Here is a 27,631-nt window from a genome sequence, read left to right on the forward strand (position 1 = left end):
AACATATGTATAGCATAAGAAATACCACAGGTAATTCTAAATGAGGTAAAGAAACACTTCACCAGGTAGAATCCATCACAAGTGATCATGTAGCCTGGTTCTGGTTACTCTCATCTAGGGCACTAGGCCCCAGTCTCATACACATTATAGACTCATTTATTTTTCAAATATTTTATGTTATGTGATTGGGAATTTTGCTTGTGTATATAAACCATTTGTGTGTGGTGCCCATGGAGGCCAGAAGAGGGCATCAGATGATCCCCTGGAACTGAGTTACCAGTAGTTGTTAGCTTTGGTGTGGGTGTTGGGACCTGGCCATAAGTCTTGTGTAAGAGGACCCAGTGCTCTTGACTGCTGAAACACCTCTCCATCCTTCATCTTTATTTTATGTATATGATCCTGAATCCTACTTATGTACTATATACTTGCCTGTTGCCTGCAGAAGCCAGAAAAGAGTCTCTTGAATGGGTTTTACAAATAGTTAAGTACAGCCATTTGGGTGCTGGAAACTGAACCCAGATCTTCTGCAAGATCAACAAATGCTCTTTACCATTGAGATATTTCTCCAGCCCCTATACATAGATTTTTAAAACAGCAGAACCCACTCTTAAACAGGATTTTACTTTTGGGGACTATTCAATATGTCTCCACACTGTGACCAATTACAGGAGAAGAGGCAAACTCAAGGGAGGTAGGGTCTATTTTGGCTTACAGTTTGACAGTCCACAGTCTACCAAGGTGGGGAGAGCACAACTCAGTATGCATGCATCTCCATAAACAAAGAAGCATAGAAAGTTCTGCAAGTATGGACTGCATACAATACTCAATGCCTGTCACCCACTGAGTGACTGACCCATTTCCTCCAGCTCAGTCCACCTCTTAAGGGTTCTGTAACCTCTCAATCCAGTGATACTCGCTGGGCCCCAACTCTTCAAACATATAAGCCCATGTGGGACCCTTTATATCCAAACTAAAATAATGAATAGCCTTTTTCTTTTAAAAATGATCGAAGCAAAGAATTTAAACACTTTAGAAAAGTGGGCAGTTACAGATGTCACCCTAAAGTGGTGTAAAGAAAATATTTCATTTTCTGCTTTCTCTTCCTCTTCAGAGAAGCATCAGGATCAATTCAAATCAAGTTACAATTCCTGAACTAGCAATTTCTGTTTGGCAATACAATTTGTCAACTTCTTCAAAGGGCTAATGATTAGATTCTGGCTACACAGCACTAAAGAGGTAATAAACAAATGGCTTATTAGTCATAAAATTATTTTCCCTTCTGGCTATGGAGGTTTATTTAATCACACAAGTAGGTTTTTTTTTTTTTTTCAGAAAAATGAATGCAACCGTAAAAGGTACCCATTGTGGTTCTTCATCCTCACTGAATAATTCTACATTTGTAAAATACAATTTTTTTATATTCATGCCATGGCTATTGAATGAATGTTGAAATAAAGCATTATGAAATTAAGTGAATTGAGGCAAATTACATATTGAAAGAATGACTCAATAATTTAATGCCTACATGAGACTTTTCAGTGGGAACACAGGTGCCATTAGCCAAGTCAACAGAACAAGGGATTGTTCTTACAAAGCAGGGCATGTGCTCACCTCATTCATGAATAGCACAGAAACAAGATAAAAAGCAAAGAGAACAATGGCTTCTTCAGTTGGATCATGCACACTGTATGTTCCCCTAATGCACAACAATTAATTTCTGCTTTATAAAAACAAGCTTGACAGCTAAAGAGTTTGTAAACACTCAGATTGGAAGTAACAAAATGAGTTTAGACACCACAAACAATGTGATATAAGCATGACATAGTTTCAGATAGCACAGAACAATTTCACATAATGAACTTCAATTCTGCTTTTAAAAATATTACATGATATCTGATATAAGCAAGGATGCAGGCTCAGGATGTTCATTGTGAACAGAATGTCATATGTACCCACGACAAGCAAAAGAAATCAATGCCATTTCCATTTTGTTTTCATTTTGCATTTTGTCTCATTATTTAAAATTGAGAGTAGCCCTAAGGGTCCCTCAGTAACTCTGCTAATTATAACTTGAAATTTAGTCAAGATACTGGTTTCTTTTCTTAAAAATGCATTCTGTTAAAGCAATCAGATGAACTTCCATAAACAAGATTTGGGCTTAGCCTAGAAATACATACTGTAATCCCTTGGCAAGACCTTCCCAGTAACTTTTTAGGACATGAGTAATAGCTGATGTTAAAAACCCTTGACAATGTTTATTATCCCACCATTCTTCTCATGTAAACATGACTGAAAGATTTGGTTCCAACCCAAAATGAGAATATATAGTCTCATGTTCCAAGGTTTCTGAATGGTCCATATGAATTTCTATCCAGGGCTGAACAGTCTATGGGAGGGGGTTACTGTGCAGATGAAAAAGCCAATTTTCAATCAGAATGGCCTTTTTTTTTTTGTATTTACCAAGACTATTGTTCTAAAGCTTTTAGTGAACAGAAAGTTAGTTTCTTCAGGTTATTAAGGTGAAACATGACAATTTTGCTTCCAATATTTTATCAGCACTTTTCCTGGTATGTTTTGCCCAGATATCACTGAATTCTAAATGCATTTAATTTACCTTCATCTTTTGTGTGCTTAGTAACAGGGCATTAACAGTTTGCTTTGGAGAATCCTACTCCTTTTTGGTCTAGCTATGTGTGATAGAAGTATAACCATCACATGCACATGAGAACAGGCCAAAAATGGAAAACAGACTTCTAATATCTCCATTAAAATTTCAAGGCTGTAAAATAAACCTTACTAATAAATCATCCTTTAGAAAGCATACACCAAATGAAAAGTCTTTCAGCTTCCAGCAAGTTCTTCATCCAGGAACCAAGAACCTCATTCATGAATAAAACTATCAACCGTAAAAGACAACTCACACAGACAAACAATATTTTTATTAACCCTAATTTTGTTGAGAAATAATATGCGTTTTTTAAAAAACATTTTGAGTGTTTTTAGTATTATGGTTTAGTATTACAGATCTCTCAATGTTTTTAGGAATGTAAATTATTTTTTGTAGGCTGATATTTTAGAACAAAAGTCAGTTCTTTCCTTTAATTCTTTTCTTTTTTTGTTTTTGTTTTTCAAAACAGGGTTTCTCTGCATAGCTCTGGCTGTCCTAGAATTCCCTTTGTAGATCAGGCTGGCCTCAAACTCACAGAGCTCTGCCTGCCTCTCAAATGCTAGCATTAAAGGCATTTATGTTCCTGAATCCAAACTTACTTTCAGGAGAACAGAAAGCCTGTTAATTGGACACAGTGTACAGAGGAGATATTTAATATCTGAAAAAGTTTACCCAGCCTTTCTGGTCATTATTATTGTCTTTAAACATAGAGATGGCCCTGTTTATTCTCACAGTTTTCTTGATGGGGAGAGTCCACAGAACAACTTTCTCAGATGCTTTCTGGGAATTGTGTTCTAGTAACAAGACACCCTTGGACAAAAGCAGACATTTTGATACTAACACTAAGAATTAACAGTTGAGATTTGGTTATGAGAAGAAATGACCACTTATTTGCTCTTTGGAGGTTTTAATATTCTCCTTTGCATCATTAGCAGATACTCCAAAGACAAGTTTGAATGTTGGGTTTTCTATTTTGATTGAAAACTTAGTTCAGGATGATCTTTTTGGATCAGCAGGAGGCCAGTGTTTATCAGATGTGATTCTCAAGGTACTAGGAGAAAACAGATTGCTTTATCAATGGTCAAAAAAATCTGGAAAATGGTGCATAATGTATTTCCTAAAATGGTTGAGTGGATGTCCACTAATTAAAGTCTCTCTCTCCCCCCTCTGTCTCTGTGTGTGTGTGTGTGTGTGTGTGTGTGTGTGTGTGTGTGTGTGTGTGTGTGTGTGTGTGTGTGTGTGTGTATGTAATACTTGTAATACCTTGATGAACTGGATTTCTACAGAACACCCCATGGCATGACATTTCCTGTGCCTCAATTCAAACTGAGGTCTTTAGGCTTTTATTGTAAATTTTCTGTGGCTTCTTTAGGTTTCCTTTCCTTAAACATGATTCATATTTTCTCTTCAGTAATAAATTTTCCTTCTCTTCCTGGAAAACTCCACTATTTCTTTTTTGTCTTCTTTTTAGTTTTTCGAGACAGGGTTTCTCTGTGGCTTTGGAGGCTGTCCTGGAACTAGCTCTTGTAGACTAGTCTGGTCTCCAACTCACAGAGATCCGCCTGCCTCTGCCTCCCGAGTGCTGGGATCAAAGGCGTGCGCCACCAACGCCCGGCATAAACTCCACTATTTCTAAGCTTGGAACCCCTGCATGAAATATGGATATGTCCATGGTAACTCAGCACTGACCACATAAAGACAGTACAAAATGACAATGTATATTATGTCTAGGAACACTCTAGCTAGAGACATATAGAAATTTCCTTCTGTTTTTAAATATGCTTCTGTAACACTCTAGTTCCTAAGTATTGCATGCGAGGATCAAAGTAAGATGTGGATTCTTGACTTCATTATTTTCTTCTTATTTTACATTGCCTTTGCTCTTGTAGAGAGGTTAGGTTCCATTAACTGAACAGGCTTTGGTATCAAAGCAACTTGAAACCTTAGTACTTAGCCGGTATTTTCCTCATCCACTCATCTGAAGTGTTCCCAGGGCCTATTTTCTTTTGAGCCATCATATTACTCAATCTGCTGTTTCTTCATTTTCTGTTGTTACGAGAGAATAAACCAGCAGCTTAGTTTTAATTAGTGGGCTCAACTTCCAACTTCATATTATCCCTTGGTGCATATTTAAAAAGAAAGTTTACTATAGAAGTTTTGCTCAGGGAGTCTGAATTCTATACATAGACTCTTTTACTGCCCTGTTCCCCAATAGGAATGGTATCCCAGGAGCACTTGATTGTTACGTGTTTTTTAGTGGTTATAGAAGTAGATATAAAGGTAGTTTGGAGGAGCAGATACAGACAGTCTTCCCAAGCTCTTGTTTCCCATACCTTTGCTAGTGTAATTTTCAGGATCACATCACTAGGTCAGTAGTCCTATATAAAGATGGAGAAACTGAGACATGTCAAAATAAAGGGCATGTTTCTTTGTTATACGTGGAACTAACAAGAACACAGTTAAGTTAGTTCCAGGACAGCCTCCAAAGCCACAGAGAAACCCTATCTGGATAAACAGAAACAAAAACAAAACAAAAGAACAAGGTTTCAAGGAATTTGGGGTCCAGGGCCAGAGTAGCAGAGGTTGTATTGTCCTCTCTGTGCACATGGGCAAGTTAACCATGTAGGGATGAAGCTGTAAAATGAGTTAGTAATACCTGTGTTATAGCATGCTCAAATACAGTCCTGCATGTACATTTTTGCTCAACTGTGTCTGGATGTTTAAATAACTGGCACTATTGTACATATGAAATGAGCCTATGCTTTTGTGTGGGAAACAGCTAAGCTTACTCTACTATGCAAAGAGGATATTAAAACAGACAATGTAGAAAAAGGGAGACACGCTTCATTTTATTTAATTCCCTTTAACAATATGAAGTCATTCAAGACTAAGGAAAAGAATGCCTGCTGCCTTTGACAAGAGGCTGAGAATTGTCACCATAGAGTAATGTGAGAGCGAACTCAAGATTTCTATTGAGCCAGATGTATTGAAACTAGATTCTTTCCATTTTGTTGCTTAGCAACCACGACATTTGTCCTTGCCACCACATGGAGTCCCTGGGCAATTTAATACAGGGTGGACCAAGAAGGAGGCTTAATGCAGCAACCACGGTGAAACAGATGAGCTTCCGCAAAAACTGTGAAAATGTCTGAGTCCCCTTCAGTGCTAGTTTTATCTGGTTTCAGCAACTCTAGCAGTGTTCCCAAATATGCAGTCTACTGACTATATACCAGAATTGCCTGGACAGAGTCTGCAGCACAGTCACTAGGGCAGATTGCTTCCAGGGGATACTAGGGAAACCAGATTGGCAGTTAGCATTGTCAATCAAAAGTCCAGGGGATTGGGCTCAGTAGCCTGGGGTCACTACCTGCTCCAGTTTCTTAACCTTTCTGTGATATGGTTTCCTCATCTTTAAAAGATGCTGCTTTGCTGTAACATCTGCTTGTAATTATTATTAGTGAATGATTTAGATGCATATCTGGCACAAAGCAAGTAGGCAATAATGATTGGCTGCCATTACTATTTGAGGTCAAGCCTTTTTTGCCAGCATAATTCTCTGGGGGCATTTCTCCAACTCAGACAGCTCTCTGTTAAGTTCTTTTCTTTTGATGTGCCACCCACAGGCAGTCCTGGCTACTGATGCTGCATTGCTAATGCTGGACACTTGTAAGTAGGATTTTCCTGCTTCCCAGACTGCAAAGCACAGGCTCTGTTTCATCGCCATCTCCCAAACCGAACACGGGGCCTTTTTACAGAAGATGATGCAGAAAAATTTAACAGAAAATAAAATGATTTCTTCCAAGTTTCCCTTCTTTGGAGGAATTCTCTTTGAAGAAGAGAGATGCTGAGAGTAGAAGCGAGAGAAACCTGCTAATTAAAGTGGGATGAAAGCAAAGGTAAGAAGTTTCTCCACAGGAAGAGTAACAAGAGAAAGGCAAATTTTGTGGTCAGTCTGTTGACAATGGAAGGTGACCTCGGAGAACTGCAAGAGTGAATGATGTTGGAAGCTGTGGTACAGCAGCTGTCTCTGGACACACATGGAACTTCTGACTGTGAGGAACCCCACACTCATGGGGGTTCTTCTGTGCTGAACAGATCTGGTTTCCAGGCAATAACATTAAACGTGTAGGCTTAATGGTATTAGAGGTTGGTGGTGGAGGTTTTGAATTGGTATTGGGATTTGATATGTGGGTTCATTGGCCATAGACTTGATTGGGTTCCAATTCTGGCATTATTTAAAAATAAATTCTAATTAATTTCTCACAAAATATTTTTAATTGAAAAATTCACTTTTAATACTATAACAAGATGGATATATACATACATGCACACATATACACACATATGTATATTATATGTATATCTTTTGCCCTATAAGACCTAATATTTTGAATGCATACTAACGTATGTATTTATGTGTTTTATGTCTTTAATGATATCAGATTTCACAATCTGTGACTAGTTTTATTCAGAGCATTGCATCAGACATCAAAGCTAAACTATTTAAATACACACACACACACACACACACACACACACACACATAAAATTTTTATTTTATTTTTTTTTCTTTTTCCTTTTTGATTTTCAAACTGGACTTTCTTCTATGTAATCTTGACTATCCTGAAAATTGCTTTGTAGACCAAGCTAGCCTTTGCTTCCTGAGTTCTGGGATTAATAGTGTGTACCACCATGTCTGGCTCTTAAATGCATTTATTGGCTTATAATATATACACACACACACATATATATGTATGCTAACAAAATGTTTTAAACAGAATACCTGTTGATACTTCAAATTTTCCAAATCAGCATTGCTTATAATAATATCTACATATATTTATGCTTATTTTTATATGTGGGTACATACTTATATATGACACTTTAAAGTTATTTGTGAGTTGCACTTCAAAAGCTATGGGTGTACTTTGACCACTGTTGTAATGACATTTTCCCCTATACTGTTGCCATGGTAAAGTAATTTCATCTTAATTTTTTTGTCTTTCAGATATCACATATACCATCTGCTTCTATTTGTGCTTCCATGACCACTAGTACATACCCTTTGGCTGACTGCATTTGCTTATATTCTCCTGGGTTGCCTTTTTCCCATTGAAATTTGTAGGATTCTGGATATTGGATGGCCCAGTAGTTAAGAGCGCTAATTGCTCCTGCAGAGGACCCAGGTTTGGTTCCCAGCACTCATTCAGTCATTTTACAACTGTATAGAACTCCATACTTCCTGGGCATCTGTTGCCTTCTATCTGTCTCCACAGGCACCTGCACGTTCATACTGCATAGTAACTTGACACACATACGTACATAACAAACTAAAAAATATCTTTAAAACTTTTGTTGGATTTTGACTATTAGGAATATATGTGCATTGTGCATATATTAGAAAATACATAGAGTTGTAGGTGATAACTTGAACTTCTTTTTTACTTAAGGATACCATTTGTCATACAGAAATTTAAACTTTACTGAGTTAAATCTGTCTTTTTTTTTCCGTTTCCATTTAAAAATGTCTTCCTACACTTTAGTGACTTTTGTTTTTTATTTCAAATTTTGATTCTTGTGGAATTTCTTATGTAATAAGGGAAATAGAACTTAAATAACATTCTCCTAAACTGGACAGCATAGTCTTTGCTGTTGGCCTCTGGGTGCTGTCTTTCCCATTTGCTAACCAATCACCTGCCCCAGGCACTATTTTGTTTCCCTTGTCTGTTTACCATGTAATGTAGAGGAAGTATGATTTCTCCATTTTGTTTTGATTTGCATATTTGTTTCCTAGTTTATGAAAACTTGTACTACTTACTTCCTTGAAGTAGCAAACAAATTTTGAAACTTCACAAAACAGCAAGATGATTAACTTTGGAGTTGAGTTCCTCACAGGCAGTGGCTACACACAAAAGCATTGCTAGCCGAACCATAGGCACTGGAAACATTAACATATTATCATAGCTTATTTTATTTAGCACTCTGGGAACTTTGCAGACATCAGCGTGTTGGGCGCAACTTCAGGTACAAGTGGGAACTGGGGATTCTTGTGGAGCTGTTGGCCCAGCGAAACTTGTAGTTAAACTACTGTATTCTTTTGCTAGCACGTGTGAGAGGAGCACTCTAAAACTGACCTCGCTGGTTTTATTTTCAGCAAGCAGATCTGGCTCACTCAACATGGCTTTTACTGTTGCTGCTGTTGCTACACAGTCTTTGTTGTATGATGAATTTGTGACCATTCAGTGGTATTCATGGCATCAGGGCTTTTTGAAGCCATGTGGGGTTTCTTCTCTACATTCGTTATATCCTTATAAACTTGTGCTTTTGTTCCCCAATAAATTTAGTAGTGTCTAGTCAGTCTTTTAACTACCACAGACACTACGGTTGTATCCCCAAATTGATTTTTAAAGCTAGACTTTTTGATAATGCTAACAGAATGAAGTGAAAGCCAGAAGTAAATTTTACTCATGTCTATAGATACAAATTTGCTCATGCATAAGATATAAAATTTACTCATTCCTATAGATGCAAAAGCTTGTAATAAGACAGCAGTAAGCATAATAAGTAAGTAACAGCTTATTAGGGTAATAAGTCAATATGGACAAGAAAGTTCACATCAGAAAGGCAAGTAAACATGCAAAGAATTTATGAATTTTACTTCAGTGCTGAATTATAGCAGAGAGGCTGTATGTCAATAGACTGATTAAATGCTCTGGTGAAAGGGAACCATTTATAAGCACTTCAAAGGGACTAAGAAAGACATTTCTTAAAAAATAATTATGCAATATCAGAAACCAATGTAAAAACCAGTATTTTATAAAATGGAAAAGATAATACTGCCTCCCCCTACAATAAAAATAAATCAGACAGCCAAACAGTACATTCCATATTAGCATTATTATCCAACATTATTTTAGGAATATTCCATAATACAATGAGACAAAAATTAAGGACATGTTATGCTTATTTGAAAAGAAGAAAAATCTAATCATTTGCAAATAACTACAAACCTGAAAAGGAAATTACCATACAGAATTTGATGAATTAGTCATTCATATTAAAATGAGTAGCTTAAAAGATGTTAAAAATATCAGCAATTAACCATAAGAACATTCTACTCTTCTCTACTGAAAACCCAAAAGGTATCAGGAACTAAATCTAACAATCAAATTCAGGGTCTTTATAAAGAGACTGCAGTTTTTACAGTAAGAGGACCAACTGTCAATGTTCCAACTTGGTAATTAAGTTTCATCTGAATCAGGACACAGCACTTTCTTAGAATAAAGCGGACATTTAGACCCTTCCTCTACCGGTTAACCTGTGCTAGACTGCATTCTTACTCTCCACTGTGTGTAAAGGAGGGGCTGGTTTCAACCAGTAAAGTTCTGCTACTTAAGTGCTGTGTGCTGGCCCAATACCAAAGCAGCCTGATGTCTGGTTACATGATGAAGAAGTTGTTTCACCAACTGAATCCAAGTAGATGTAGTCAACAGAGTTTTAAATCAGTCCCTCAAGCTGTCCAGAGAAATTTTTCATCAGCTCTTTTCATAGCACCCAGCAAAACTAACTATATTTCTAAAAACAGATACTCCACACTCCAACACGCTCAGGGAATACAGCCACCTTTGTTTTACATCATGGTATGGATAAGTAAAACAAAACGAGAGCTTTCTATTAAAAAAAAAAAACAATTAAATACTTTTCCATGTGGAAGTTTAAAGAAAAGAACAAATGAAGGAGAGACCTAAAACAGAGCAGTTACCATATAATCAAACATGGCTACAGAAAGATGGAAGGCCACCCAGCAGTGGCAAAGGTTGAAATGGACATGGAGACTGAGATAATCTATCCTCAACTGCAGATGAACAAGCGGGAGAATTGTAATAGAACAGAGTGTTGTGATTGTCAGATGTGGTGGGTGGCGGCGGGAGCAAAAGCTTAAAAGAGAAAAGAAAGCAAGCATCACATTTACCTCTTTCACCAGCAAACTTTCTGCCTTGTGCTCTGCCTCTTCCGGTACTGTTGAATATAGTGTTCGGATATCCCAAGAAACTGTGGCTGTCTGGGAGGCAGAAGGAAAAGAAATTAAGCCTTCCATCTTGAAAGCATCCTGAAAACACAGGGCAGATTGTCATAGAGTTGGGTGGAGAAGCTTCCCCAACCCTTATGATTTTCATCTCTACAAAAAAAAAGAAAGCCAAGTAGCCCCAAAACTATGACTATGAGCTTTCCCATAATTATTGCTTCATCTGTGTAGGTCTCGGTTTTAAGATCAGTTTTATTGCTGAGAGGAAAAAATGTGAACATCTGTGGTTGTGACTTGTTTCCATTAGAATCTTTTGTTGCCGGGCTTGCTGTTCATGTTAAAATAAATTTGAAATGAATTTTAAAAGCATACAAAATCCTATTGTAAATAGAATTAGCCCCTTCTAGGGTGTGTGCCTGCGCGCATGTGTGTGAGTACATGCGCGTGCGCAAACATAGCTGGGTGAGGAAGAAAGGACAATAAACTTGGACTTTGAAGAAAAATAGGCCATGTTTTAAATGTTATTTTCTGTTGAAGTAAGAAAAAGATTTTTCCAAATTTAATATCTATTTAGGCAAACAGCATTCTATTAAATGGGTACACATAAACTGATATGCTAAGTACCTGTTGAAACATCCAGAATAGAATTTCAAAGGTTGTCTTTGTTTGATGTGTCTCTAGGTTCTGGCTTATAATTTTACCAACATGACTGCATCGCAGACACCAGCTTCCTTCACCCTGTACATTATTCACAGTTATATGGTGAAAATGACAGTGCCTCTCATGGTGCCAATCACTGACAGCTTTCATGCCACACACTCCCCAAACACCAATGATTCCTCAGAGTTTATGAGATACAAACTATACTTTATATAAGCTGGTCCATGAAGGCATACTTCTGGATTAGTGGCTGAAACTAATGAAAATCTCAAAACCCACCGTCAGCTTAGGAAAGTGGGTACAAGAGAGATCTTGGAGTTCTGTCTTCTAAGCTCATGGGCTTGTAGCCAGTTCTGTTAGCAATAGCAGCACTGTGTCCATCATTCCTTTTATCCTAACTTCAGACTTGGGATTTTATTCAAATTCTCCCTTCACCCCTGATTCAAGTACCATGTAGGAAAATGATTTGTTTGTTGTCACCACCATAACCTCAATGTTCAGTAGGGTGCTTCACTGGTTATCTGTTGAATTTTTCCTGAGTGTATGTATGTACTGTGTGTTCAGGGTAAGTATGTATGATTGTTTGCAAGCACATCAGTGTCTCTGCTATGTATGGGTGTGGCAAGTGGCTCAGTGGGTGTGTATGATTAGTGTAATGCACGAGTGACTATACAGTAATGTGGGTGTGTGGTTGTGGTTATGCATAAGGGTATGCTATTATAGTGCATGTATATATGCTGTAAGTTTGTGTGCTGTGCATAGGTAGTATTGCATGCCTACATTGTGTCAATCTGTGTATTCATGTGCACGTGTGAATGCATGTGATATGTGGATATGTCTGTGGGAGTATGTGCATGCATGTGTACAGGAAGCATGGGTTTTGACATTGTGGAAGAAGACGAATGTCACATGAATCTAAGACCAGAGGATAAAAATCATGAAACATATAGTGTTCCAGATACTCCATTCAGTAAAAGTAATGTCCAACTTAAAATATAGCTACAGGGTGAGCCATTAGGGTCTAGTACCTCATGGCATCTGTAGAAAAGAGGATGCAAGATCTGGGACTGCCAACTTAACCAACTGTAGATAAAGAGAGCAAGTGTAGGTCTTGCAGACAGACCAGGAAGTGGTTATTTTTGTAGAGGGTGCAACCAAGTCAGGTTAGAGCTATCTAGATTTTTTTCATTTATACTTCTTTGTACAGTTTCCTCCTTCAAGTTGCTTCTTTATTATTAGTCTCTCTGTGAATACTAACAACTCAGTCTGAACTGAGCCTTGGGGATTATTGTTTAGATTTTAGGGATGCAGGGCTTACTTTCTTTGTTTTCAGAAAGCATCACAAATCAGGACTCACATGCTATTACGTTAGTGATCTAGCATAATGAGGGTACACAGATAGTTAAGTTAATAGCCGTGTACAACACACAAAGCTAGAAATCATTCAATGCATTGAAGGATTCCTGATGCTCAGTGGTCACAAAATGCAGGAACCCTGATGATCTGTGGTCACAAAATGCTGTCCATCATTTACCAAATAAGATCACCGTGGCTCACTCATGCTTGTGAAACTGTGTGATAAATCTAGGACATTATTGTGCAATTTCTGTGCATGCAGAATTATCCTGAACAACACAAACATCTGCACAAGAGGAGGAATGTGTCCACATGCCATGGCATCTCAGCAGAAAGCTGAAACATTTGTTTAAAAAAACCAAAAGGCCTCCTTGAGGTTAGAACTTTCAAAACTTTGGTGCCCATCCACTTGTTTTATATTTGTTTAGAGTACTTGCATTGGAACACAAGTAGCTTGGTTAAAATAGCAGTATGAAGAATCCTATTTGTTCAGGGTATTAATACATTTAAAAAGAATTTCCTTTCTGAGAAGTCGGTGTTTTCAGACCACTACAAATTGCCTTGGCCACAACAGACTTCCTGTTCTCTTTAATAAAGCTCTGTCCCACAATTGGTACAGTTCAGTAGCATGGAACAGATCTGAGACTGCACTGGAGCTCGGCCGAGCTCATCTGGTGGCAATAAGGGGCATATTGTCAGGCATTTGGAAAGGAAAACTCTTCTGAACTGATGGCCCCAAGCCTGTGTTTGCAGTTTTAGGCCCACAATACCCAATGTCTTTGACTGTAGCCCTGTTACTTTCTGGTTCCCTTATTGCTGTACTGGGTAGTTTTTGTGGTTTTGTTTCAGCAGCCATTCTGCTGGCTACAATGACTCTTTGGTGCTCTGTCTTTGACTGTCTATACCTCTTCTGACCTCATAACCTAGAACAACCTTCTTTAAATAAAATAATGAGAGCACTTTTGAGTGATACAATTAATATGCCATAGAATCTATTGTTTTAAAGTGTAAATTTGTATAGATTTTGAGCATACTCAGGTTGCGAAATCATCATCACTATTTACATTTAGCGTGTCTTCATCACACCTCAAGAAACCCTTTGCCTCCTAGCAGTCTACACAAACTCCCTTCTTCTCTCTATCTGGCAATCAACCACTAATCTGCTTTTGATGCCTAAACATTCCATGTAAATGGAATCATTATACATTAGCCTCTTGGCAAAAAATTCCTGTCTACATCAAATCAGCCATGCCTACCTGAGTCAGTCCATAAAGATTGGGCTTTCTCTGAAGATGATGATGTGGGAGGGTCAGTGGACCCTTACCCAAGTGTCCAGCTACTCCTTCCAGCTATTCGTGTGTAACTCAGTCCTAATTGCATATAGTCTAAAGGTTTTGCAGACATGTTAGAGGATATAAGTGGGAGAAATTATGAGAGGGGGCTCCCTCTATGTGGCCATGGAGAAGCCACCATCCACACTGTGTGGAGACTTTCCAATACAGTTACTTTGGAGTCTTTTATGCATTCACTAAAAAATTCTCATTCATGGTCTGTAACTGAGCAAAATCAACTCATTGGCCCCAAAGGAAAATATGTATGGAATAGTACTTTGTTTTGTCCTTGGGCCTCATGAGGAAGGAGTGATGTTACTTCATCTCCCCAGGGAAAATATTCTTACAATAGTGGTCCTGTGCGCCTGGTTTAGCATGATGTATTGAAGGTTCATCCATATTGTACTATCTACCTATATGTCCTTCTCTATTATTGTTGAACACAACAAATTCCTTCTGGTTATTAAATGGTAGGTAGTTTGCTTGTTTCCATTTGGGGCTATGCTTCTGAGAACATTTATATATAAAGCTTCATGTACATACATATTTTGGGTACAATGAAACAAAGAGAAGGGCCTCTACATATTCTCTTTAAAATAAAGAGCTAGAATTGCTGGGCTACCCTAATTTTGTTATTTTCATTTATTGTTTTTAATTAATATGTATCAATTATTCAAACATGATTTATTAAAACAATTCCATTTATGTATTATGATATACTTTTATCATATCTACCCTCTTTATCACTCTTTCTTATTCTCCCATTTTCCCTTCTGAATTCTTAATAGTTCTCTTTTTATTTCAGATCTTTCTGTCTCTAGATTTCATATGAGAGAAAACATACAATACTCATCTTTGTGAGACTTATGCTGATGTCCACTTCTAGGCATTTTCTTGGAAATAACATCATTCCCATCGTTTTTGGTTAAATAACACTACATTGACTTGTGGATGTCATCATTCACAGTGAGATTTGGGGAGTTAATATTTACTCCTGACTGGATGCCTCACTTTTTAAGGAAGCATCTGGCACATAGAGTATTGTTTTGAAGGAAACAATATGAAAATCAAAGTGATTATGTTTGAATTTTGTCCTCAGTGGCTTATATCCTTAGTCAAGGGCCTTCCCATGAGAAGGATGTTGTAACTTAGAAATAATCTATTACTTAGCTTTCAAATCACAATAGCAATGTCCTTGCACAAACATTATGAACCATTTAAAGCTTTCTTTTCAACTCAAAAGTCACAGATTAAAAAGATTTCAGAGTCCTATAAAATATTAAGCTGTGTTTCAGATTAAAAAAAAAAAACCAACGCATGACCTTTGCTTTGTAACTTTAACCATAGCAAGATCTTTGAACTTCCTTTCATAGAACGGCCCATGTGGTAAAGCGTGGAAGTCCCCAACTACCAGTTGCTTTCAATAGCTAAAAATACACTATGAAAAATGTAAGCCCTTGATACATGATGAAATCTGTCATTCAGTTTTGACAGTCAGCCAATGACAACTGCACAATCAACCTGAGTGCCCTTGAACACTGATTTGGAACCATTGCTAAGAAGGTGGACTTGGAGGAGACCATGCAACTTCTTTGGCTGGCTACTTTACCCGTTGAACAGAGCAGAGAACTGTGATTTTGGAAGTGGTCCTTCTTACAGAACAAAGTCCAATGATTCAAGTGTAAACATTGTCTCCTGTTCATACTGGTATTCTTGAGACTTACGCTTAGCTTACTAAAGGTGGTTCTCAAAGTTGAACTTCAATGGAGCTCTGTCTAAGTGGGCACTGTTGGACAATGATGCAGACTGCCCAGTGCTCCTCATTCATAGACATCTCAGCTTCATCATTTAACTGATTCTGTCTCAGGGTTTCTGCATGTTTTACCCAGCAAGAAAGTCATTATGACTCTGTCACCTTCTGTTATGGGATTTTGTCTTAGTTTCTACTTAGACTGAGTCATCAAACATGATTCATTGTGTCCTCGAAACTTTTCTTCAGCTTCCCCTTCCTTCAGTCCAACCCATAACTACTTTACTGAGTCACACATTGATGACCAATTATATTTTTGGTATGTTTCTATTACAGCCAACTCCAAAATATAAAGATAAAATCAATAGTAGTGAATTTAATGCTGAAACTGTCCATGTCTTTGAATACATGGATTAATACATGCATGCACCTTGGTTTTTCACACTACAAGATTATGATGGAAGTAGTATAGAAGTTTATGTTGCCTGGTGCTTGAATCCACATAGCAGGAGAGTAATTTCTACCTGGTGTGCCAGGAGACAAGGAAAATGCTTCTGGAGGAACATTTTAACTCACTTTTGACAGACTCTTTTGAATATCCATGAGCCATACAGTATGCTGGGTACTTGATATACAGATATGAGCTAATTTTTTCTCTTACCTAGTAAGAGAAATCAATCAAATTAGTACCTTTGCTGATGTCAGTGGTGTGCCAGGTACTGTACTCTAGATTGAGGACCAAGTTTCTCTGTTTTTTAAAAAGAAATGTGTTGATTTGTGTCAAAGAGGATAACTTCTTAACCTTCATTTTCTCATCCTCAAGCAGAGCCAATTACTCTATTCCTTTATTAACTCAAGACTTTTATGTCAGAATGGCCTTTTATTCCTAAGGTTTTCCAAGAATTCAAGTTATTTCCTAAAATAACAACTCAAGGCCTTCTGAAAGAAAGTTCATGAAATTTATTTGTATTGTTTATGTTTTCTTTTCTATTTTTGTAGCATTTGAACACCACTTCTCTACTACATTTCCCAGAATCCTCTTTGACTTCTAGTCCAGCCTAACCTGCTGTCTTAATGGGCAAGCAAGTACTTTATTTAACAATCAATAAGATAAACATACATGGAAGTATTTCCCCCATCACATGGTATCATATCCAAACCTAGAGTTCAGCAATATAGCTACTCTTGTCTCAGTTGGCTCAGGCTAGAATTACTAGCATGACAACATGCCCTCCTGAAGTTTACTTGGTTTGCTGGGATCTGAACTCAGGTCCTCATGCTTATGTGGCAAACATCTTAACCACTGGGCCATCTTTCCAGCCCCTAAATTCATTGCTGCACTTGCTTTGTGTCAAGTACTACTATAGTCGCTGTGCATCTTACAATGATAAGGGAAGAAAATGTCCTTGGCCTGCTGGAATTGTAATTTGGTGAGAAATGAGTGTCAGGAAGGTGAACAAAAAGCAAATTTAAAGGTGAGGGTCCAGCTCAGTAGTAAAGTACCTGATTTATGTGCATGGGGATCTGGGTTTCCTACCCAGCACTATGAAGGAAAAAGCAAACAAGCAAAGAAGAAAGCAAGCAAATGTACACAAATGGAGATATTTTCAAGCAGCAACCGGTGCTCTAAAGTGAAGAAGGGGTGTCGTGACAGTAAACTCTGTGCAGGAGGAGAGTAGAACCTTAAATATTCTTCTTTAAGTAGGTCACATGTACAACTAAGTCACAGGAACCAGGAGTCAGCCTCGTTAAGAGTACAGTTCCTACAGAGACAAAGGGTTGGCTAAGTGTAAGAACAGAATAAACATTGGGTGCTCTGTGTGGTGACCCAGGGACAGCAGGAGGAAAGGAGAGCTTGGAGATCATCAGGAGCCAGGGGGCAGGGAGAACAGTGAAGAGTGGGTCGGATAGAGGAAGATTCAAGTAAAGGCATGATACTGTCTGGTTCGTAACTCCAAAAGGTTTCAGTGAATACTTATGTGAATGAATCTATGGAGAAAGCACAAAGACCCCCTAGGAGGTCATTCTGGGGATCTAGGCAAAACATGATGATGGCAACTCATGCCATCAGAGTGAAGAAGCAAAAAGTTCATGCTTGCAGTATAAGAATGCTATATGGTGAAACGAACACTTTCTTTTGGGGGTATCAAATGCCAGAAACAGTTGCCACTTCTTGGTATTCAACCACAGCAATTTCATCAGCCTTACTCTCTCCATATTAGGGCATGAGTTGGTAAGGCACAAGGTGCTTGCTTCCCTTGTCAGTCTCACTCCTCTAGGAAGTATTGTTCTATATTCAGCCCCCAGTGGGTGCTGAATAAATGTTGATTAAACAAAGCAAGTCATGAATGAATCACATCGGCAGGAAGCGTGGGTGCTCAGAACCATAGAAACAGAGATGTGAACTGGGTCCTCTCATCCAAAGAGTAGGCTCTGATTACTGATGTTTGGAAGGACAGGTGGCAGTTTTAAGATCCTCCATATTCCACACTTTGAGATTAGTCTGGTCATCTTATTGCCACTTCTGCTTGGATGAGTGAAAACTGTCCAGGCACACCACAGAGAATCCCCATGGTCCAGCAGAGTCAAGGAAATGATACATTTTCCAGGAACATGGTATGGTTTTGGTGGCAAGCAACACTCCTAAGTGACACAGACTGTGAATGGGGCAGATGATGGCAGGGGATTTAGAGAAGTTTCTATACTCTATATAGGGCATGAAAGAACTACCTAGAACAAATACAGTAATATTTGATCAGGGTAGTGTGTGTGTGTGTGTGTGTGTGTGTGTGTGTGTGTGTGTGTGTACATGCAATCAAAAGATAAGTTTTTCAGGGCTTGTGCTAGTTAGTTTTAACTGACATTATGAGACAACCTAGAATCCTGTGGGAAGATTCTTAATGGGAATAATCCACACCAAGGTGGCCTGGGAGATGTCTATGTTGGCATCAATGTGTATTGATTGTCATTAATCCATATAGAAAGACTCAGTCCATTGCAGGCAGCACCGTTTCATGAGCCAGACCCTAAACTGTACAAGAGTGAAGAAAACTAGCAGAATATAAACATAAGCAGCAAGTCAGGACCCATGCATTTATTCTCAGCTTCTAACGGTAGAGACCATGCTTTAAGTTCCTGCCTCGATGTCCCCACAGAAATGGACCCCCAAACAATCCTTTCCTTCACTAGGCTGCCTGTGGTTGGAAATCTTACGACAGCAACAGAAATGAAACTAGAGCAGTGCCGTATGCCCAAACTCAAACTTCTGCCACCACTTAGAGCTCTGTCTGCACCATGAAAGCCACTGGCAACCATCAAATGAACCGATCCAAGTGCTTGAATAAAAGTTGGTTTACGGATACCAGAGCACGCAGTTCAGATTCTTTTCACTTGTTACCAACTAGATTGCTTTTTCCCTTCAACTATTTAAATCAACAATTCTTAGCTCATGGGACACATAAAAATAGGCAGCACACTACCCGTGGGATCTAGATTTCCAAGCCAAAATGCATAGCGCAATAATGAGAAAAGCAGGGCAGAAAAGAGTAAGGAAAATATGTCAGACTTTTACTAAATACTCTGCAATTTTATGCTGATACAGTGTTCAATACTCCCTACCATCAATATATGTGAAAATTCAGCCACTTATAGGAAATGTTGGTTTCTGATAAGATTAGAGGCCATCATATATCTCTTGAGTGTACTAATTGGATGCTTTTCTCCCAGCTGGCCTGTGGTATCTTCCAAACCCCATTACATGTCCTCCACAAAGAAGCTGCATGCATTGTTATTATTAAACTCTAGTCATTTATTCTAGGAACATTTCAATGTCACACTGCTTGTATTTAGAAAAAGATATGAAAGCTAAAGCTTACTCATTCTTGGACAACTTTCTCTCAGACCACACTCTGAGCAGCCTTACCCATCTGACCTGAGAACTATTACAACTTTACCCCTGCTGTTCTATCAGCCCAGAATAGTCCTTCCTCGGCTTTTAGTGTGTTTGGTCCTCCTTGAGAAATCAGAGCTCCGCTCAAATGTCGCTTAGTCAGAGGTACTGCCCAACTACCCAGTCTAATTCAGTTCTTCAGGGGACTCTGTTTCCATCAAATTGCCCCATTTCTTTACCTTATAAAATAATCTTTATTTTCTTAATTAACTTGTGAATCAATTTTCTTATCTTTTCCTCACATAGCAGTAAGATGTTCACTGTCCTTAGAACCAAGACATTTCTGTTCAATAATTTCTGCCTCTTAATTCTTAAAACGATGCCTAATATTCAGTTTAAATTCTTATTTTAAATAAGGGAAATACTTAGGGGGTTAGGGGCATGTGATAAAATAGCGTAGCTAAACTGTGCTAGTATTTCCACTGGGTTATGGAAATTGGCTATGGAGATGAAGTAGGCTGGGGTACGAGATTAGGAAACTCCTTGTGGGAGTGTATTTTCCCCTCCCTCTGTATGCATTCTGGGACTCAAACTCTGGTCGTTAGGCTTGGCAGCAAATCTCTTTACTCACTGAGCCATGTAGGTGGCCCTACAACTGCATTATGGTGGCAATGAAGAACCACACATGGGCTTTGAACAGGCACATAATAAAACAGTCTTGTGAACTGCCTGACTGGGATGATCACATTAGGAAAATAGAGCAATATGCTATTGTAGGCTCTGTTTATACTGCTAAGGATGGCAAAGGTCAAAAAGAAAGTCAGAGACAATGTTTAAATGAAGCTGAAAAGATGACAAAAATGGAGGTCACTTCAGAGCAAATGTGAAGTCCAGCTGTGCTTCCCCACTCTCTTTCTGAGATGGGGAGACACTCAAAGTGGTACTTGGCACACTTATGGATAACAGAGCTGGAAGAAAAGATGCTCCAAGGTTCATGAATTTTGGTGCTGTCTGACAGAAAGCCTTTTGGGTGGGTTTACCCTAGGCTGAAGAATCAAAATAAGGATGTGGAATTTTAAAAAAAAGAAGAAGAAGGTAGTTCAACTTCAAGTTGCAGTTCAAGCCTCAATGCCTGGTCCAACCACAGAAATGTGATCTACAGAGATATGTCTCTTTTAAATGTGCCAACAGTAAGTAGGAGCCATTTTAAAACACCAAAAAAAATAAAGTAAAAGGACTACTTCTCTTTTCTCTACACTTGCCTCTTTTCTTCCACTGTTTTCCTTACTTGGAACAGGCAAGTATTAACTCTGTCTTCTCTATAATTGTTTGCATTCCACCAGGCACGGGACTTTGTGCATTTCATGCAAGCCTTCTACCAACTTAGCTACATCCACAAACCTATCCATTTTCATGTAACTTCTGTTAGTATTCAAGCATCTCTATTGATCTGCCCTTGGGGTTCTGACGAAATATGCCCTCAGCTGCAGCCACTAAGAGCGAGCATCACCTGTGCGCATTCACTACTTTCCCTTTTAAAAGGGTCCTGACTACCTCCCATTTTTCTCTCTTTATCTCTCTGCTTCTCTGTCTCTCATCTCTTCCTCGGTGTAATCCTCTCTTCTCTTCTGTTACCCCTGTCCCCAGAGGTTGGTGTCTCCTCCCCCCTTCCCCCTTTCCCATTCACTTTCCCCTAACTTTGGACATTGACAGGAACATGAGCACCAAGCAGACTCAGGCAGCACTATCACTGTTCTGGGTCTGTGTGTCCACTGCTGAGCTCACTTCCACTCCTCTGAGTTGGGGAAGCCGTGGGACCTATACTATGGCTGTAAATGGCTGTCTGCTGCTATAATGGAATGCAGAGTGGTCATAGGAAGAAGGTGTTGTGAAATATTAAAGATGTATTGCCTTTGTTTATGCTGTGGAACTATATCGAGAGCCGATGATCTATAGTCCATTTGGTTAAGATATCTTTATTCAGATAAACACCAGCCAAACGCAATCCAGAGCGTGCCAGGGACAGCAAGGCAGGCAGGCCAGAGAGAAGGGGCCCCCTTGTGCCTGCAGCCCCATAAGAAACTAACACATGTCATCCTTACGTCACCTTGACCAGGCCCTGACAGGCATGGTCAGGAACACCTGTAGCCAGCCCTTAGGAGGCATGGTTTCAGTGTTTCCCTACAGTGGAACATTTGTTTTAATGATGCAAAGATGTGTTGCATCCTTTCATGTTTCATATGTTTAACTCTGTGAAACTGTGTTATTTTTCTTGTCTAAATACTTGATTGGTCTACTAAAGATCTGAAAGGTCAATAGCTAGGTAGGAGAAATAAATAGGTTGGGTAGCAGATAGGGAGAATAAATAGGAGGAGAAATATAGGCTCAAGAAAAGAGGAGGGGGGAGTGACAAAAGGAGGAGAGGAGGACACCAGGGGCCAGTCACCTGGCCACACAGTCAGCCACAGAGTAAGAAGGAAAGGAAGATATATGGAATACAGAAAGGTAAAAAGTCCAGAGGCGAAACATAGAAGAAGAGAACCAGGATAATTTAAGTTAGAAAAGCTGACTAGAAACAATCTAAGCTAAGGCTGGGCATCTTTAAGTAGGAACAAATCTCCATGTGTTTATTTGGGACTGGGTGGCAGGCCCCCAAAGAAAAAAAGAAAAACAGCTACAAGAAGGCTTCACTTCCTGAACCTATAAGGAAAGACCCCTGCTAGTTTTAAAGGCCTCAAGGAGACTTACTGAGAAGTCATCACTGGGGAAGAACAGAAGATCTTGAAGAGGATCATTCCGATGGGTCTTTTCAAGTTCTTCAATGACAGTTTCATAATCCAGAGGCTCCAAAAGTCTGGGCTTTTCCTGCTGTGGGAAAAACAAAACAAAACAAAGTCCAGTTAACTGTTGAGTATATCATCTTGCTTCTCTGTGACTGCTTCAGTTTCATTTTTCAGTTGTCACTGAGGTGCTGACATCACACAGCCCTTCCAATTTGGTCTCACACAGCCTCCAGGAATTAGGGACGGAGCCACATAACCCCCTAGAGATTATTTCCCTGAGCTGAAATAAAATGAGCGTACTCTAAAATACCTGACAGCTCCCTGAGTAATTCAAGCTGCTTGTATTGATGGGGGTGCAGTAGATGCTCATGTTGACTTGATCTTTTCTACATTAGGAAGGGCTGCTTACTCAGGATAGTGCTACAACAATGGCCGTGCATTTCTGCTGAATCACATTCTTTCTGAGTTCAGTTTAGGTCAGTTTGCAAACGTTGCCACCCTGCTAGGAAGCAAACTATTGCAGGCTGACTTTGCTGTCAACAAGGCAAGGATCTCCTGTCAGGATTAATTGCTTGCCTCTGAGCTTCTTTGCCTCTACCGAGAGAAGTTGGGTCAGTCTGTAATATGATAAAGCAACTGAACTATGAGAGATACACTGTGCTGAAGATGGGTGAGGCTGAAAAAAGGTACAAATAATCACATGGTATTAAAATCCTGAACCCAAGAGAAGCTGCATACCCTGTGAGAAGCCTCCCCACAGCGAGAAAAAGAGGCTAGAGGGAGAAGCAATGTGTTGTTACAGAGTTGATGTGTTTATTCCACACCATACATGGATCATCAATTGAGAAAAATGGGGCTCTTCCCTAAAGAAAAAAAAAACAGTATTACAAAACAGAAACCCCAAGACACAATGAAAGGGGTCCCCTAATGCTTTGATGAAGTATTCATGCAAATGAAATGAAAAGACTCCGCTGTTCTTAGGTGCCTCTGGGAGTTGGGCTCCTAGAAGTGTGAAGGATCACCATGAAACCCAGATGCTAAAGTGATTTTGTAAATATTAACGTCACTGTCAGCAGCCCTATCCACTTCCTAGCCTCCCACTGAATACCCCACCTCGGTAAAGCATGGTCCCCCAAATTTTCATCTATGTTTTAAAAACTGCTAATGGGCTTCTTAAAATAGCAGTCAATATTGGTTTTGATGATTTTGCAAATATCACAAGGAGCAAAATGTGAAGATCATAGGCCAACAGTGAAGATATCCATCCATTTTCTGGATTAAGAGACAAACAATAGCAACATTATTAAATGATTAAACAAACTGGCAAGGTGAGTGTTCTTTCTGGAAGGGCTGTTAACAAACTGGTTGGGCCTGTCAACAAACTGGCTGCTCCTAGGGCCTTTGAAGAAAAGGAGTTGAGTTGCCCGACACAGTCTGTTTTGTGGCAGTTGCGTGAAACACTGCACACTTGGGGTAGAGTTTACAGAGGCTCTGTGAGAGTTAGGAGATTCTTCCTAGGTCTGCTGGGTTGTGATGCTTTTCCATTCACACTTACTTCTGGTTCAAAAATTCCTTATTTTCCAGGTAAATGCTAATTCCAGTGAACACAGGTTGAGAAGGATTGTGTGTTCAAGGTATGCATGTGTGTGTATGCGTGCGGAAGGATGAGCATGACTGTGTGCATGCAATGAATGTTGGAGATTGATGTCAGTATCTCCCTACATCAACATCAACCTTAGTTTTCAAGACAGAATTATTCAGTGAGCCTAGAGCTCACTCTCTTGGCTAGGCTGGATGGCCATCAAGCTCCCAGGACCCTCCTGCTTCTGTCTCCTCATTGCTAAAGTTAAAGACACATGGCATGGGTGCTGGGTATACAACACAAGTCCTCAGACTTCAGCAACAAGCACTTTGCCCACTAAGCCATTTCCTGAGGTCCATCTTAAAAGTCGCCTTGAATGTCTATTAGCAGAGCATCCCCAGGTCTCGGTTTTTCTATATTATCCCTGGTCTTTCCACAACCTGAATTTATGTGAAAAACAACCTTTTTGGACCTTCAAAACATAAAACAATTATTATTCTCTCTCTCTCTCTCTCTCTCTCTCTCTCTCTCTCTCTCTCTCTCTCTCATTGTGTGTGTGTGTGTGTGTCTGTCTTTCTCTCTCTCTCTGGCCTCACATTAATATGTAAGTATGAAACATATACAATGAAAACAAAACTGTATGATGAAACCTAGCGGGAAGCTCTTATCTTTGCCATAGACTGGGTGGCTTATTTATATCCCTTTCCTGCACAAGTTCCATCTTTAAGTATGTAATGCTGGTCATTGCTCACTGCAATGGCCTATGAAGTGGTTGTTAACACTTTGTCATTTTCCCTTCTCACCCCAGTGTGAACAGGAGTGCATGAGTGTGAGAGCATTGCAACCTAGGGTCTTAAAGAGAAAAGACATATATAAAGAGTGGGCTTCTGAGATCTTGCTCCATTGTTTAAATGTTATGTCTCATTAGTCCTGAACTTAAAAATTAACTAAGAAAATGGGCTAGGGGGTTGGTTTAGTAAATAAATGCTTGCCTTGGGAGCACTAGGTCCTGAGTTTGATTCCCCAGAACCCATGTTAAAAGTGTTGGGCATAATGGTGTTTGTACACTTGTTATCTCAGCACCAGGGTGGCAGGGACATGAGTATCCTTGGTGCTCACTGGCCATGTCTATCCTAGTTATTGAGTCCTGGGGAAAGACCTTGTGTTAAAGGAGATGTTTAGCATTCCTGAGGATCACATGTGAGTGATCTGAGTGAGGAGACGGCTTAGCATTCCTGAGGATCACATGTGAGGTTGTCCTTTGTCCTTCACATGCACAGGCACATATGTTCATATAACCCTGCACACAGGCCCGTGCATATACATTCATATACATATACATATGCACACATATACATATACATATGCACACATACCCACATGTTCCTATACACCCCCCCCCACAGCTGCACACCCTACATCCATGCATAGAGAAGAAATGGGAGACAAAAGGATCCTTTAAAGAAGACTTTTCACTGAAAGACAAACTAGCTAAAGCAGTTGTATTCAAGTTACTACAATAGCCAGGCACATCAGAGTTACAGAGTATAAGGTGATTAATATAACAAATTACAAACCAAACCACAAACTCTTCTTGATATATGTTTGTAGATATGGACTGCAAACATTTGCAAGGACAAATTTTTATGTATCTGGCTCAAGCTATGACACATCAAGGAACTCTTGAATGATATCCCCCCAAGCCTTTCCTACTTTAGATATTGCAGTGAAATTATTTTGACATGAGGAAATCTCAAATCTAGAATATCTTCTCACTAAGCTTTGACTGGGGTATACATTAGTAAACTTTTGTCTTTCGGGGGATTTTATTAATGAGTATAACCCAGGATATCCCACTTTTTCTAGTCATTTGCATATTAATTTAGCAAATAAGTTGCATTGAGTTAGCAAGAGATGTAGCATGTGTGAGGCCATGAATTCTAGCCGTATTCTAGCCATAAATTCTGGATGTGGTGATACACTCCTATAATCCTAGCACTCAGAAGATAGAAATAAAAGGAACAGGAGTTCAAAGTCATCCTAAGCTAGGTTGGTGAGTTCAAAGCCAGTCTAGGATACAGGAGACTCTGTTATAAACAGACAGCACAAAATGATACTAATAGATTCCATAGCCCCTAGAGGCTGAGATTTAGCAAAGCCTGCATGGAGATTTTCTGTATCGGTGGTGGTGAGAGCCGAAGGGTAGACAGGTAGCTCTGTCTCTAAAGCAAGGGACCTGTCTGCTCAGCATCTTGTTCAAAGAGAAATGCACACTCAGGGATGGTGGGATCAGTTATTTTCCCACTCTTGTTCTCTGCAGAGACACTGAGTGGAGCTGGGAACCAAGAAGCATCGATTTATGGTGTTAACAAGGATCGAGCTGTCCCTTCTGAATTTAATGGGCCTGTTTCTTTTGGAAACACACCAAGTGGGATAAGGTATGTGCCAAGATTACCCTGAATTGGATTGCGCTTTTATAGTGCTTTTTACTCTTACTCTTTCTCTCAAATGAGCAATGAATTTCATTAGCTATTCTAAAGTCACCATGCCTGGGAAAGGCACCCACCAGCACCTGTTATTATGGAGCAGGGGATGTTGTGCCACAGTGGTAACAGCCCCATTCTTCTTAGGTACCATTAAGGGATTTGTTTGATGTGGGTCCTCAAATCCACAGCTCTCTTCCAAATCAACTTCACAGAAGAAGAATGGGCTCCTGACACAAAAAACAAAAGCTTTCTTCCTCTGTAGCTAGCCACAATGTCTAATGGTATGCTAACACACTGTGTAAGCCCCACAGTGGGGAAGCTGCCATCTTGTTAGCAGTCCAGGCTGTCAAGACTGTTCAAGTGGCATGAAACAAGTAGACTGACCATGTCCGAACTGGACGTTTTAATTTCTAGTAAAGGATAGTATCACAAAAATCTGGATTTTTTTCATTGCAGCAATTCAGAATCAACTGGTGAAGAAATAACACTGAAGAAAGTGTTTGAAATATATTACCCTTAAAGATCACATGACTAAATTGCCAACCTTTCTCCGGAATAGAAGTACAGTCCAATTAGAAATTAACCTAGACTATTTAGCCTTGTTTTAAAGCAAAGTTCAAAGTCTATGGGAAGATATGGTTGTAGGCTTTCTATGAAAAAACAGTGAGAATGCCTGACTAAACCTTATGGGCTGTGAGACTATGGGTATGGTGATTAAATCCTAGTTTATGTATGTGTACAATGGCTTAGTAGGGGGCACCTTGGGAAATGAAACAATGTTGTACTTCTTAGAATAATATTCATCTATACGACTGTTTTTCCTGAGTGTTAAGTAGATAGACTTACTTATAATTTTTACTACTTGCAGATTGAAAGCACCCGTAATGTGTATAGGACACACCCAATAAATTTGTGTTCCATTATTAAGTGTATATTCCTTCATCCAGATCCAGGGGTAACCTAGATTCTCTCTGAGAGTAATAAGCACACATAAAATCCAGGATATATGTGAGGATATCTTTGCAACATTATCTTTCTTACAAGATAGAGAAATGTATTTGACTTCATTGAAGGATGACAAGAAAGGTAGGTAGTATGAT

At 39.2% G+C, this 27,631-nt stretch overlaps 1 protein-coding gene across 3 annotated transcripts in view; it reads right to left on the reverse strand.

Annotated features, from left to right (window-relative positions):
* Dock10 (dedicator of cytokinesis 10) overlaps positions 1-27,631 on the reverse strand; it is a 245,931-nt gene that overhangs the window by 123,410 nt on the left and 94,890 nt on the right. For all 3 annotated transcript variants that reach the window (XM_027397356.2, XM_027397359.2, XM_027397357.2), the window contains exons 2-3: positions 22,429-22,548; positions 10,641-10,730 (exon numbers count right to left, since the gene is read on the reverse strand). In XM_027397356.2, coding sequence (XP_027253157.1) covers positions 10,641-10,730; positions 22,429-22,548 — 210 coding nt within the window. The remainder of the gene's footprint in view (positions 1-10,640; positions 10,731-22,428; positions 22,549-27,631) is intronic.

This window comes from Cricetulus griseus, chromosome 2 (genome assembly GCF_003668045.3).
Source record: "Cricetulus griseus strain 17A/GY chromosome 2, alternate assembly CriGri-PICRH-1.0, whole genome shotgun sequence".
Classification (NCBI taxonomy): Eukaryota; Metazoa; Chordata; class Mammalia; order Rodentia; family Cricetidae; genus Cricetulus; species Cricetulus griseus.